The sequence below is a fragment of the Telmatherina bonti genome (assembly GCF_933228915.1).
Source record: "Telmatherina bonti genome assembly, chromosome: 11".
Classification (NCBI taxonomy): Eukaryota; Metazoa; Chordata; class Actinopteri; order Atheriniformes; family Telmatherinidae; genus Telmatherina; species Telmatherina bonti.
Genome location: NC_136629.1, coordinates 11,436,019 through 11,448,068, shown reverse-complemented (window position 1 = coordinate 11,448,068; position 12,050 = coordinate 11,436,019). Strand labels below are relative to the sequence as shown.

Genomic DNA, 12,050 nt, shown 5'->3' with positions numbered 1-12,050 from the left:
CCTGGAGGGGTCTGATCCAGTTCTGGAAGGTGGACCTGATGAACGCTCTGGAGGACAGAGTTTCTGACTCAGTAACATTCCTCAAGGATCTGGAAAATTCCCAGAAGCTCTGTCAGGCCGGGCACACGTGTCAAACTGCAGTCCTGAAGTGTCAGCATCCTGCAGGCTTTTGTTGTCTCCATGCTCCAACACACCTGACTGAAATGGATGAATACGAGAAACTGTTGGAGCCATTTGACTTGAATCAGGTGTGTTGGAGCCGGGAAACAACAAAAACCTGCCGGATACAGATGTTCCATTAGTTTAGCATACTTAACATGCATGCGTACCACCGAACAGTGTATAAGATGTGTGTTTACTAGTCTTTTTGGGGTTAGGCCTCTGTTTTTCCAACTAAGCAAAAACCGACGGAGAAACCTGCAACTGGATCTGGATTTTTTATTTTCAAATAAAAATAATCCAGTATAAAAAATTTTGTCATTTTTATTGTTTTTATTGATCTTTTCACTTCTTGGGCATTATAGCAGCAGAATGATGGTCTGGCTGCTGGGTTGTTTTTTCCTCATTGAAATCAAGAAAAATGACGAGCAAAAAAAAAAAAAAGTTTTATACGTTGATTTTGTTTTTGATCTACAAAAATCAGCAATATCGAAGAATTGTGAGAAACACAATTTACATTGAATCGGCACCCAAAAAAATCGGAATTGAATCAGGACAAACGCATATCATCACAGCCCTATTTGCTATTCCAACGAGGAATGCCAAACTGACAGAACAACGACCATCTTGGACTGGAGTTTGACGGCCTAACGTAACAAAACGTCCATCTAATCATTTTCCCAACCGTTTAGTCCAGTCAGGGATCGCTTGGAAGCTGGAGTCCATCCCAGTAATCACTGGGCAGAAGGCAGGTACACTTTAACAGGTCACAAGTCAGCAAAAAAACTAAGAAATGAAAACATTTACGACAAAATAAGACACTGTTTGGAGCATTGTCAGGCTGGTTAAGATGGGAAGTGAACAAACTCAGGTGACCTGGAGAGAAAAGAAGAAGAAACCAAATGAATTTAAAATACATGTATATTTTTATTGGTGACAATCGGACGGTTAATACATGGCATTGATCCAAATACATCAGATACTGTGAAAACTGCAAGAAAACAAAGAAGTAAGTCAAGTTAAAAAGCAAAATAAAGAGAACTTGTTTGTTATTAGCAATAAAAGACAAACAGAACATGAACATAGTGTTGCTGTCCAGAGTGGCTGAGTGATCCTAACTAACAGCTCAGTCACTTTCCGGTTAAAATCTGTAGATTTATTCACTACTTTAGCTCGTGAGAAGCAGGTATTTGTATGCGATGTGAGCTAGAATGCTACCTCAGTTTACCTCCACTAAACCACACAACATCCCAGTGACCAGAAACGCTCCTCCACGCAGAGAAAAGGGAGACTGATGCCAGCTAAACGTCACATAACGCAGCTACAGAGGAGTTCCCAGCGGGGGGGGGGGGGGGGGGGGGGGGGGGTCTACCAACACGCTGCAAACGATTGACTGCTGTCAGCACAAGGAAAAGTTAGTTAGCAGTAAAATGTGTGTTCTGATGGTCAGTATCAGTTCAGAAAGCAGCCCTGCCAGTCTCCAACACTGCATCATCATCATCATCATCACCATGACTTAGTAGTAAACTTGTTTTAGCCATTCCTATGTGACACATGCAAAACGTGCATCGCAGAAAGAAGCAGCAGGGACGGCCGAGGGTGCCGCAGCTGCTGCTGAAAAGCCAGATGAGCTTTAATTCACAGTTCAAATAAAGGACATAATAAAGATCAGCTTCAGGTAACAGAAACGTATCATAAGAGCTCATGTTTCCCTCCTTCTTTTCACCGTACATGCCCTCGTCACTGAGCTGGTGGAGAGTAAAACACATCTGCATCCTCCGTGTCATCGGTCACAGTGAGGGAGTGTGTAACAACGCATCTATCCACATTGTTCAATTATCCAAACTGGGAATCTGGAACATGGATCCAGTAATCTGTCAGAGTTTCTTCAGGAATTACGTTGTAATCTGACGTGGAAAATGTGGATATCCAATAAGACTGTACTAACCTGGTTATTATAACCTTTACTAATAGCACCTAATGATAGGCACCGCCTCCAAACACTTTATTGTTACATGTTTGTTGAAATTATTATTATTTTGTTGTCTTGTCTATGGTTTTTGAGAGACACCTGTTTTGGGCAAAAAACATGCATTTCTAACAATATAGAGAATTTAAATTAGACTTTATATAAAACAGGTTACAGAAGAAAAACAAAGACAAAACAAAAGACAGCATATTTGCTTTTCTATCCTTTCTTATGCAACCTGCTTCATATGAACTCCAGTTTATGTATCGTTAGGACTGGAAATAAAATATAAAATGCTGATGTTCTGTTGTTATTTTATGTGCTGCTGAAATGATATTTTTTTACTGGTTGCATCATCGTATCGTATCGTATGGTTGTTAAGATGCACCGTTTCACCCAAATAAAAGATCAAAAGATGAACTAATAAATAAAAAGGAGAATTGTTAAAATTAAAGTAAGGAGAATCTGTAGAATTAAGGCATTTATTTAAATTTGAATATTTTTACACATGAGCCTATTTAACAAAGTTACTACTCATACCATATGAAAAGTTTGGCAAGCTGATTGTGGCGCTTGACACAGGTGCTGTGACACGGCCACCAGCAGGTGGCAGTAATGCACCAAACTGCTGCGTGCCCAACGCCAAAATAACAAAAAGAAGAAATTGTTTGACGATTGAAACCAGAGCAGGATGGAAGAAAAACAAAACAAAAAAAAAAAAAAAAAAAAAGAAAAAACAAAAACTGCGTCCATTTGAGAATTAAATAAAAACAATCAATCGTCGTTAGCCACACCGAAGCACCTCAGTTACAACAACTGCAGTTTTACATTGAACCCCTAATCTTCTACACACCGCTGGCCATGTGCTACATGTTTTAATCCACAGCTATTCCATAAATAATCAGATTAAAAAATCTGATTTGATTAGTTTGGTTTGCTCTATATTACGATTCAATGTCTACAGATTTATTCTTTTTGTTTCCCGTAACCGAAAAGCTAAACATCAAAGTTCAGTCTGATTTTCTTTTCTTTTATATGTCTAATTAATCAGAATGAAAATAAGATTTTTTTTATTTACCATGAATGGAAGTGACTGGAATTGTTAAATCAGCCTTGATATCTTCTTCTATTGATCCCTGCATCCTGAATCTCATCCTAACAGTCATGATTATGATCCTGTTCTGTAATTTACATATCTATCCACTTTCTGAGCTCCTGAGATTTCACTAAAATCAGCCGTCTGACTCTTCTGACTGCTTTTATTCTGATCTTTTCTCACTGAAATTAACCAATGAATTCAGGGATGGAACTGCCAAACAAAAGGGAATCTACTAAAGTCAGTAGAAAAGCATAGTGCACAGTGCTTCGTTTCCACATGGACGGTTTCTCACGGTTCTTGTCTCAGAGGAATGTGTGCATTTTGTTTTTCACAGGCGGTTCAGCAAAACCTACTTTCTGCAGCAACACAACAACTTGCAAGAACAAAGAGTTCCTGGGGAGAGTTTGGAGCTAACATAGTGAGATATCCACACATGGAGAAAGCTGTGACGTCACCATCCCGTCTGCTGTGACCTTATTCTGTTCAGCAGCAGGGAAATAGCGTTTTATAGTGGACGGAAGAAGCCGTCACCACCTGCTGCACGATGAACTCATCATCATCATCATCATCATCATCAGGAACTTCCAGCTCAGTGTGATGATCAGAGAAAATGTCACAAATAAATCTGGTGTGTGCAGTTTGTCATTCAGACTCTATGATCTGATTGGATGAGTGAATCTTGACATCATATTTTATTCATACGAGGCTTTCTGATTATCATTCCTTGTATGATTATTGCCTCAGCCTGTAAGACAGGAGGAGCATTTAAAATCCCCCACATGCAGTCATGATGGCGGATGGGCCTGGACCATAGACCGTATATGAAAGATGGACGGAGACTCCGGCGGTTAAAAGTGAAGCCTCTGTTCAAGTGTATAAAACTGCAGTTCCCCCTTCATCCACTAGGGGCTGCAAAACAGAGCAAATCCCCATAGACTCCCATGTTAAAAAGACCAACTTCACAGCAGAAATAAACATGTTTACAGCCTGGTTCAAAAATCCATTTTAGGTTTAATAGGTCAGGTTTACCTTCATGACAACTGTGGGGGGAGTGAATTTTTTTCCCAACTCGCCCGTTTAAAAGAAATTTAATCTCGAAGTTCGGCATATTTAGGGGCGTGTCCTTTTGACTGACAGGTTCCCAATCTCCCGCTTCAAGTAAGAAGAACGTAGAACAACCGCGGTTTTTAGCCGGTTAACAACGTGGCTTAGCTTTAGCCTGCTTACCTCCGTTAGCTGGTTAGCTCCTGTTAGCGCTGAGTTAGCTCGGTTAGCTCTTAGCTACAGAAAGCTCAGAGTTCGCTCAATGTCAATCATCCACCATGACGATCACAGCCCCCCTGTCAGCTCCACCTCTTTGCCCATATAAGTATTTTCCGGGCGAGATGATGCGCGTGCCCCTGCCAAGATGGTGATGGTAGGAACCGCCCACCGAGCTTCAATTCAGCTCTTCAGAAACCTACGGGTGACATCACGGAGGCGCCGCCCATCTATTTATATACAGTCTATGGCGTGGACACACTCCTCTGATCGACAGCGGACCCGTTCTCTGAAATGCGTTTTAAGGACGGAGGTATTCAAGTTTCCTTTGTGATTGCAAAGTAATAATAAGGCCACACATCTCTTCTCTAAACGTAAAAACCTCGGCCTCTCACTCATGGCTGGTGAAGAAGGAAATGAAAAACATGAAATGCTGATGTGAAAACACACACACACACACACATTCGAGTGTAGATTCACTCCTCTCTAAAGCTGCTGCAATGATGCTACAAATCTGTACAATATTTAAATATTGTATTTACAGAAATAAACAAACGTAACTCTTCGTGTCATCCGGCCTGCAGCTCTACCTGCAGTCGCACCTGAAGTGGGCGGAGTCGTCCACTGCCAATCAGAAGCAGAAACAATTAAAGGCAACAGCTGAACATATCTGATGGCTCTTCTTGCTTTTCAGATTGAGCTCGCAACACGTTTCACATTTTTGGATTCAGACTTCACGTGGTGAACTGGTGGTTCTGCGTGACCAAAAAACCGGTTTAAACTCACAGGTCAAATCCCGAAAAGTCAACTAAGTAGAGAGAACCTGAGACCTGAACTTCTCCACCAATCACCTACAAGATAATCTCCACGTATTCGGCCACCATTAATTACACTGAAATGTAAAGTGAAACTAAAAACACAGATCTGTTTCGGGTTTCTGGTCTGGTTCGGTGTCACTGTCATGCTGGTTTCAGCCAGCAGCAAACATCTGGATCCAGTCAGAAGAAACCCACTCAGCCAATGAAATCTACACAATCTGGAGCAAAATGGATGAAAAACTATGCAGATGCAGCATATTAACCTCCTGGTCCATTTTTCTCTGTCAGGACATCTTCCACATCTGTCTGATGGATTCAACCGTCACTTCAGCGACATTAAAAGTGAAGAGAACAGTATGAAAACATGAAGACTAGCTGCTTACGAGTCTCTGGGCTGAACGCTTCTAACTAGTCAATTAGCTTTTTATGAATTGTTGTGTAATAATACAGTTATTATAAACTGGACTGTTGTTGATTAGACTTTAATTAGTTGTCGATGAACTGGCCTGAAGTGATTTAATCTGTGAAATGCCTTGACACTATACGCTATACGAATAAAGCTGAATTGAATTAAAACGTCTGAATCATGCAAGACTAACAATGTGGTCCTCAGAAGTGTAGAGAAATGGTGCTGATGATTTTCCAGGAAATATGGACGGTGACTGGCTGAATTAATGTGTCATCACAGCTTCATTGTGGCCTTGAATGTTTGATGTGCTGCATTTAACCCTGAATCAGAGTCAGTACCAACATACACACCTGTCCAAAAACAGTCCCCAGTTCTCCAACCTTAGCCGCTGCAGGGAGAAGCTTCTCCTTTCTGAAGCAGCCATAGATAGATACATAGACTGTGTTAATCGGGGAAGACATTCCCAAAATTCCCAGACATTAAAGACAGTTTCTGAAGGGTCAAATCATTGGCATAAAGCACTAAAAGACATCTCAAGAAACGTCTAAAACTGGATTAAAACGATTTAACATGAGTAAAAAACTGGAAGTAACTGGTTGGAAACCAACCAGTTCAGCTGGATGATGGTGATGAGTGATCACCCAAACGTTTGGTAAAGTCAGATGGAAGAAAAACAACAGTAGAATTCAGGGTTTAAAAGTGAAAAAAGGAACATTTAAACATGAACAATGTGAAACTCAAGAGGTTGGGACTGAACTGCTGTGCAACCATAAGAAAAGCGCCGATCAGCGAAGCTAAATGGAGGAAAAAGGCTTCAGTTTGCTGGGAAGCATAAAGTCTGTACTGGAGCTGGAAGAAGGTCATGTGGTCTGATGAGTCCAGATTTAACCTGTTCCAGAGTGACGGGAGCATCAGGGTTTAAAGAAAGGCAGATGAAGTGAAGCAGGCGTCATGCCTAGTGCCGACTGTGGGGTTGCTGCAGTTGGTCAGGTCTATGTTCAGGTATAGATCAAGCAACATTATGTGTGTTAAAGGATGAGGTCAGCTGACGACCGGATTAAGCAGGTATTTCATCTTCCATGGCAGCACAACCAGATCCCACGATGACAACATCAGGATTGATGTGGTTCAGGATGTGAAGGAGTGGTTCAGGGAACAGGGGACATCATCTTCACACATGGATTGGTCCAGACCTGAACGCCGTTCAGAGTCTTTGGGATGTGCTGGAGGTCTGACGCTCCACCATCACTACAAGATCTTGGAGAAAGCTTTATCAAGACTTTGCCTCAGAGAACGCTGCTGGGATTAAAGATAAAGAAGGTGTGATGAAACAAGAGAGTGACTTTGTTTGTGGACAGGTTGTGTATAAAACAAGTCTAATGGTAAGAAGAAACCAAAGCTTTAAACTCAACAAAGCTGCAGCTTCAGGAAGGAGAAGACGGCTTCGTCTGGACGTGTTGGAGCCCTTGGTTAAAAATAAACTCTGACCTAAAGTCTCCTCCAGCTTCCTCCTTACATGTAGCTTCCTATGTTGGATGTCTAGGCTGAAACTGTGGGTCATGTTTACCGCTACTCATCTTTAAGCCTTGAGATTTAATAACATTCACCACTTTCCAGTAAATATCCCTTGTTCATGTGTGTGTGTGTGTGTGTGTGTGTGTGTGTGTAAGCTGCATGTTTTCATGTAAGGTGAACTTTGTTACCGCCTACTTAATGGCTCAGGAAGTCAATGCTAGCTTTGACGGTGCGCCCAGTGGACACGTCCACCGCCATTGCTCGGATCTCCGTGTCACCGAACTGCATGAGCGTCTGGATCTCCCGGCGCGGCGCCGTGCTTTCCGTCCCGCTCACGTCCAAACGAAGAGTCCCACACTTCTTGACGCCGGGCTCGCTGATGAAGGCCACGCTCTCTTTCTCTGAGCAGTAGACGTGGATGACAATGACCTGCTGGGAAGGCTTGGCGGGCGTGTAGCTCCGCTTTACCAGCTCGCCCAGCGCCACCGACTGGTCAGCGGCGATGAAGGTGTCGAAGACGTCGGTGCACCAGCGAGTGCCGTCCTTCAAGAGGAGCTTCTCTGGCGGATGTTTACCCTCCACGAAGCGGTTGAGGACGCCCACCCCGTATGTGAGCGGCGAGCGGCGGATTTTGATGACGCTGGGGTCCAGGCCAAAGAGCACGGCACCTTTCAGGATGGTTAGACCAACATCATGGGGGATGATGATCCGGCTGCGGCCCTGGAGCATGTTCTGGACCGCTTGCTGGAGCAAGGCTGACTCAGCAAAGCCTCCAACCAGGAACAGGAACTTGATGTCGCTGACCTCCGGCTTGTCAAAGAGCTCAGCTGCAGAAGAAACATAAAATCATTACCAAAAATGTAAAAATCTGTGAGTCTATTTAAAGATCTCTGTTGTACACCCATAAACCTGAACATAATGGCCGTTTCCGTGGAAACGCTCCTTTATAACAGCTCCAAGCTAGTGTTCAGGTTCCTCCTTTATCAGTTGGTTTTAACCACTGAAATCTGCATGTTGAGAGTGTTCCAACGTTTCTGCGTGAAGTCTGAATGTAAAAGCCTGAACGTCTCCTCAGAAGCGTGAGTAAACATCCGAGGCATGTCGGTGAGTTTGACCCGCCGAGACGCAGAACCTGGTTCTGGTAGAAAAGAAAAACTGGAAATAATGCTAGGAATGATACTGGAAGAATACTGGAAATGATGCCAGAAACAATGCTGGAACAATGCTACGAATGATGCTTGAAGGATACTGGGAGTGTGCAGGGAATGATGCTCAGAATGATACTAGGGATGATGTTTGGAATGATGCTGGTAGGATACTGGAACGATGCTGGGAACGATGCTCGGGATATTTTTGGAATGATGGAAGCTCTGCTGGGTTCTGTTTTCCTTCACTTGCAGATGTTTTTTTAGAGTTGAATTTAATGCCAGATTATTTTTCCCTTCTTTGTTTCTCTCTTCTGATCCTGAATCGATGACTTCCCTTTTCTCTCTTCTGAATTTGATCTAGAATTTACGTTTCCTTCCAATTTATTTATGTTTCCATTTATATAAAACACAAAGTTTTGTCATAATGAAATGAGCGATACTAACAAATAAATGTTAAAGTTTTTACACCAATTCATTTAGTCTAAATGTCTGTTATCATCTGGAGCAGAGAAGGAACCTCTGCTGATGTTCAGACTTCCTTGTGTGAATGGAAGATATTTCCAGTTCCTCTGTACTACCAGAACCAGGTTCTGTTGCTCCGAGGATCAGATTATATTTGGAACAAGTTGGTAAATTCAGACTTGTACAAATGTTCTGACACAATAAATAGTCAGAAATCTGTAAGCACACTTGTTAAATGAGGGTCCTGGTTCTTATTAAAGTCCATCACGTCTTCTCGTCTACTCAGTTCCTCCACATCACTACATACCCCAACATACTGTTTAATAAATGCAAAGCCACAAAGGTCTCAAACTCTGCCAGAACTCACAGAATGTCGGAAAACTGATTCTCACAAGAGAACAGAACTGCAAACATGACATCTTCCAAACAGGATTAGTTTTAGGTTCTGTCAAAGTCTTACATAAAAGAAACATTTTCTGAAGGAATTGATGGGAACGTCATCCAGTCTCAGTGAAAACTGGTCCAGTCTCATCTTCTCTCTGCTTGTGGGTCATTTGTCAGCGAAATTACTGTTAGTTTCTCCCTTTAGAGCTTGCAGAGCATGAAAACCAGTTCACCAGTCCCAAACATGTTTTACGCTGGGAGAGAACCAATGAAAATGAAGGAGCACCAATCCATGCTGAAGTAATGTGACCTACATCTTCCTGGTGGAGGAAGCGATGAATTATGCAGGCGGCTGGTTTTCAGGAGACAGACCTGAGATCACCGAGACAAACGCTTCCCATGCTGAAGCTTACTGGAAATAAAAAGCACTGGTTTCCATTTGCCTTCTAAACCAGCTTCAGTCATGTAGAGGTGGCGTCCACTGAGGACAGATTCCCAGTCCACCGCAGGACAGAGACAAGGCGGTGGACACTCAGGTCAACAGTTTAATCAAACATGAAGGTTGTACCAGACTGGAACCAGAAACAGTCATGGTGGGAGAGGACAGCGCTGACCAGCGCAGCCCCCCTGACCCAACGACAGCAGGTCTACATCCAGGTCAGCATTACAGACTTTACTAGGAGTCTCATGGAGCTTACTGAGATGCTGGATGATGTGCTGGATGGTTGGTTTGAAGAGGGAATTCATGGCGTCCGGACTCATCCTCAGCATCCCCTGAGACGACCACTTAACAAAGTCCACACTGTGCAAAGAAGAGAGGAGAGAAGCATGTAAAAATCCCACCATAGTGACCATATTTAAATGCAATCAAGACGGTGAAATCTCAAACCAGATTGTTTATCAAATAAAATGCCTCCATGCTGAACTACAAACAGTTCATGGATCACCACAGATTTCTGTTGAATCAGGATTTGTTTCGCTCATTTTCACATCAACACCTTGATTATGGGAATGATCCTTCTTCACAGAGAACCGGTCTAAAAGAAAAGTCCTACTTTAATATTTCACTGCACACACTTTATTCCTGATCCCAGCAGCATTCTCTCTGGCACAGTCTTGATAAACTTTTACAATTTCGTATTTACAGTGGGGCTCCAAAGTTTGGGCACCCCTGGTAAAAATTTATTTTAACGTGCCAAAAAGAAGCTAACAAAAGATGGAACATCTCCAAAAGGCGTCAAATTACAGATTAGTCATTCTTATTTCCATCATTTTAACTTTTAAAACAACAGAAAACAAAAAATGGCCTCTGCAAAAGTTTGGGCACCCTGCATAGTTAGTACCTTCTATTCCCCCGTTTGGCAAGTATGACAGCTTGTAAACACTTTTTATAGCCAGCCAATAGTCTTTTGAATCTTGTTTTAGGTATCTTTGCCCATTCTTTCTTGCAAAAGTCTTCCAGATCTTTGAGATTTCTAGGCCATCTGAGACGCAATGCTCTTTTAAGGTCTATCCATAGACTTTCAATTATGTTGAGGTCAAGAGATTGTAAAGGCCATAGCAAAACCTTCAGTTCCTGCCTCTTGATGTAATCCACTCTGGATTTTGAGATGTTTTTAGGATCATTATCCATGTGTAGACGCCATCCTCTCTTTAACTGCATCTTTTTCACAGATGGCATTAGGTTAGCATCCAAAATTTGCTCAAATCCCATTGAATCCATTTTTCCTTCTTCTCGTGACATGTTCCCTGTGCCACTGGCTGCCATACAACCCCAAAGCATGATTGATCCACCCCCATGCTTAACAGTTAGATAGAGGTTCTTTTCATTAAATGATGTGCCCTTTCTTCTCCAAACGTACCTGTGCTCATTCCGGCCAAAAAGTTAAATTTTAACCTCATCAATCCACAGAACTTGTTTCCAAAATGCATCAGGCTTGTCTATATGTTCCTTTGCAAACTTCAAATGCAGATTTTTGTGGTAAGGACGTAAAAGACGTTTCCTTCTGATGACTCTTCTATGAAGGCCATGTTTGTACAAGTACCTATTTATCGTGGAAAAGTGCACCACGACTCCAGTATCAGTCAGATCTTCCTGGAGGGATTGTGCAGTCAAACTTGGGTTTTGACTTGCTTTTCTTACAATCTTGCGAGCTGTTCTGTCTGATATTTTTCTTGGTCTTCCAGATTTTGCTTTAACTTCCTCTTTTCCCAATGACCGCCATTTTTTGATTACATTCAGAACAGAGGATATTAGCATCTGAAAACACTTTGCTATTTTCTTACACCCTTCTCCGGCTTTGTGAGCATCAACTATTTTCAGTTTCAGTGTTCTTGACAGCTGCTTAGAGGAACCCATGGTGCCGATTGTTGAGGCAAGGTCAGATGAGTCTGAGCATTTAAAACCTTTGAGATTGACATCACCTGGTCTTTCCAGACACTAACTGTAAACAATCCAGGACACTGTCAGGTCTCTGTTGTCAAATTGGGGGCGTACAAGGTACTAACTCTGCACGGTGCCCAAACTTTTACAGACACCATGTTTTGTTTTCTGTTATTTTGAAGGTTTAAATGATGGAAATAGGATGTAACTTTTTTTTGACATGTTATAAGAATGTCTAAACTGTACTTTGATGCCTTTTCGAGATTTTCCATCTTTTTAAAGCTCCTTATTTGCACATTAAAATAAATTTTTACCAGGGGTGCCCAAACTTTGGAGCCCCACTGTATTTCCATCCAGTGTTGCTTTCATTTTTCTTTAAGATCTTGTAGTGATGATGAAGAGTCAGGCCGCAAGCACATCCCAAATATTCCGAAAGGGGTTCAG

General features: G+C 42.2%; 1 protein-coding gene across 1 annotated transcript in view; it reads right to left on the bottom strand.

Annotated features, from left to right (window-relative positions):
• Positions 1 to 6,310: 6,310 nt before the first annotated feature.
• hspa12a (heat shock protein 12A) overlaps positions 6,311 to 12,050 on the bottom strand; it is a 62,814-nt gene continuing 57,074 nt past the window's right edge. The window contains exons 11-13 of the mRNA XM_079249136.1: positions 9,922 to 10,025; positions 7,425 to 8,056; positions 6,311 to 7,010 (exon numbers count right to left, since the gene is read on the bottom strand). Of these exons, the coding sequence (XP_079105262.1) occupies positions 7,425 to 8,056; positions 9,922 to 10,025 (736 nt within the window). The 3' untranslated portion in view covers positions 6,311 to 7,010. The remainder of the gene's footprint in view (positions 7,011 to 7,424; positions 8,057 to 9,921; positions 10,026 to 12,050) is intronic.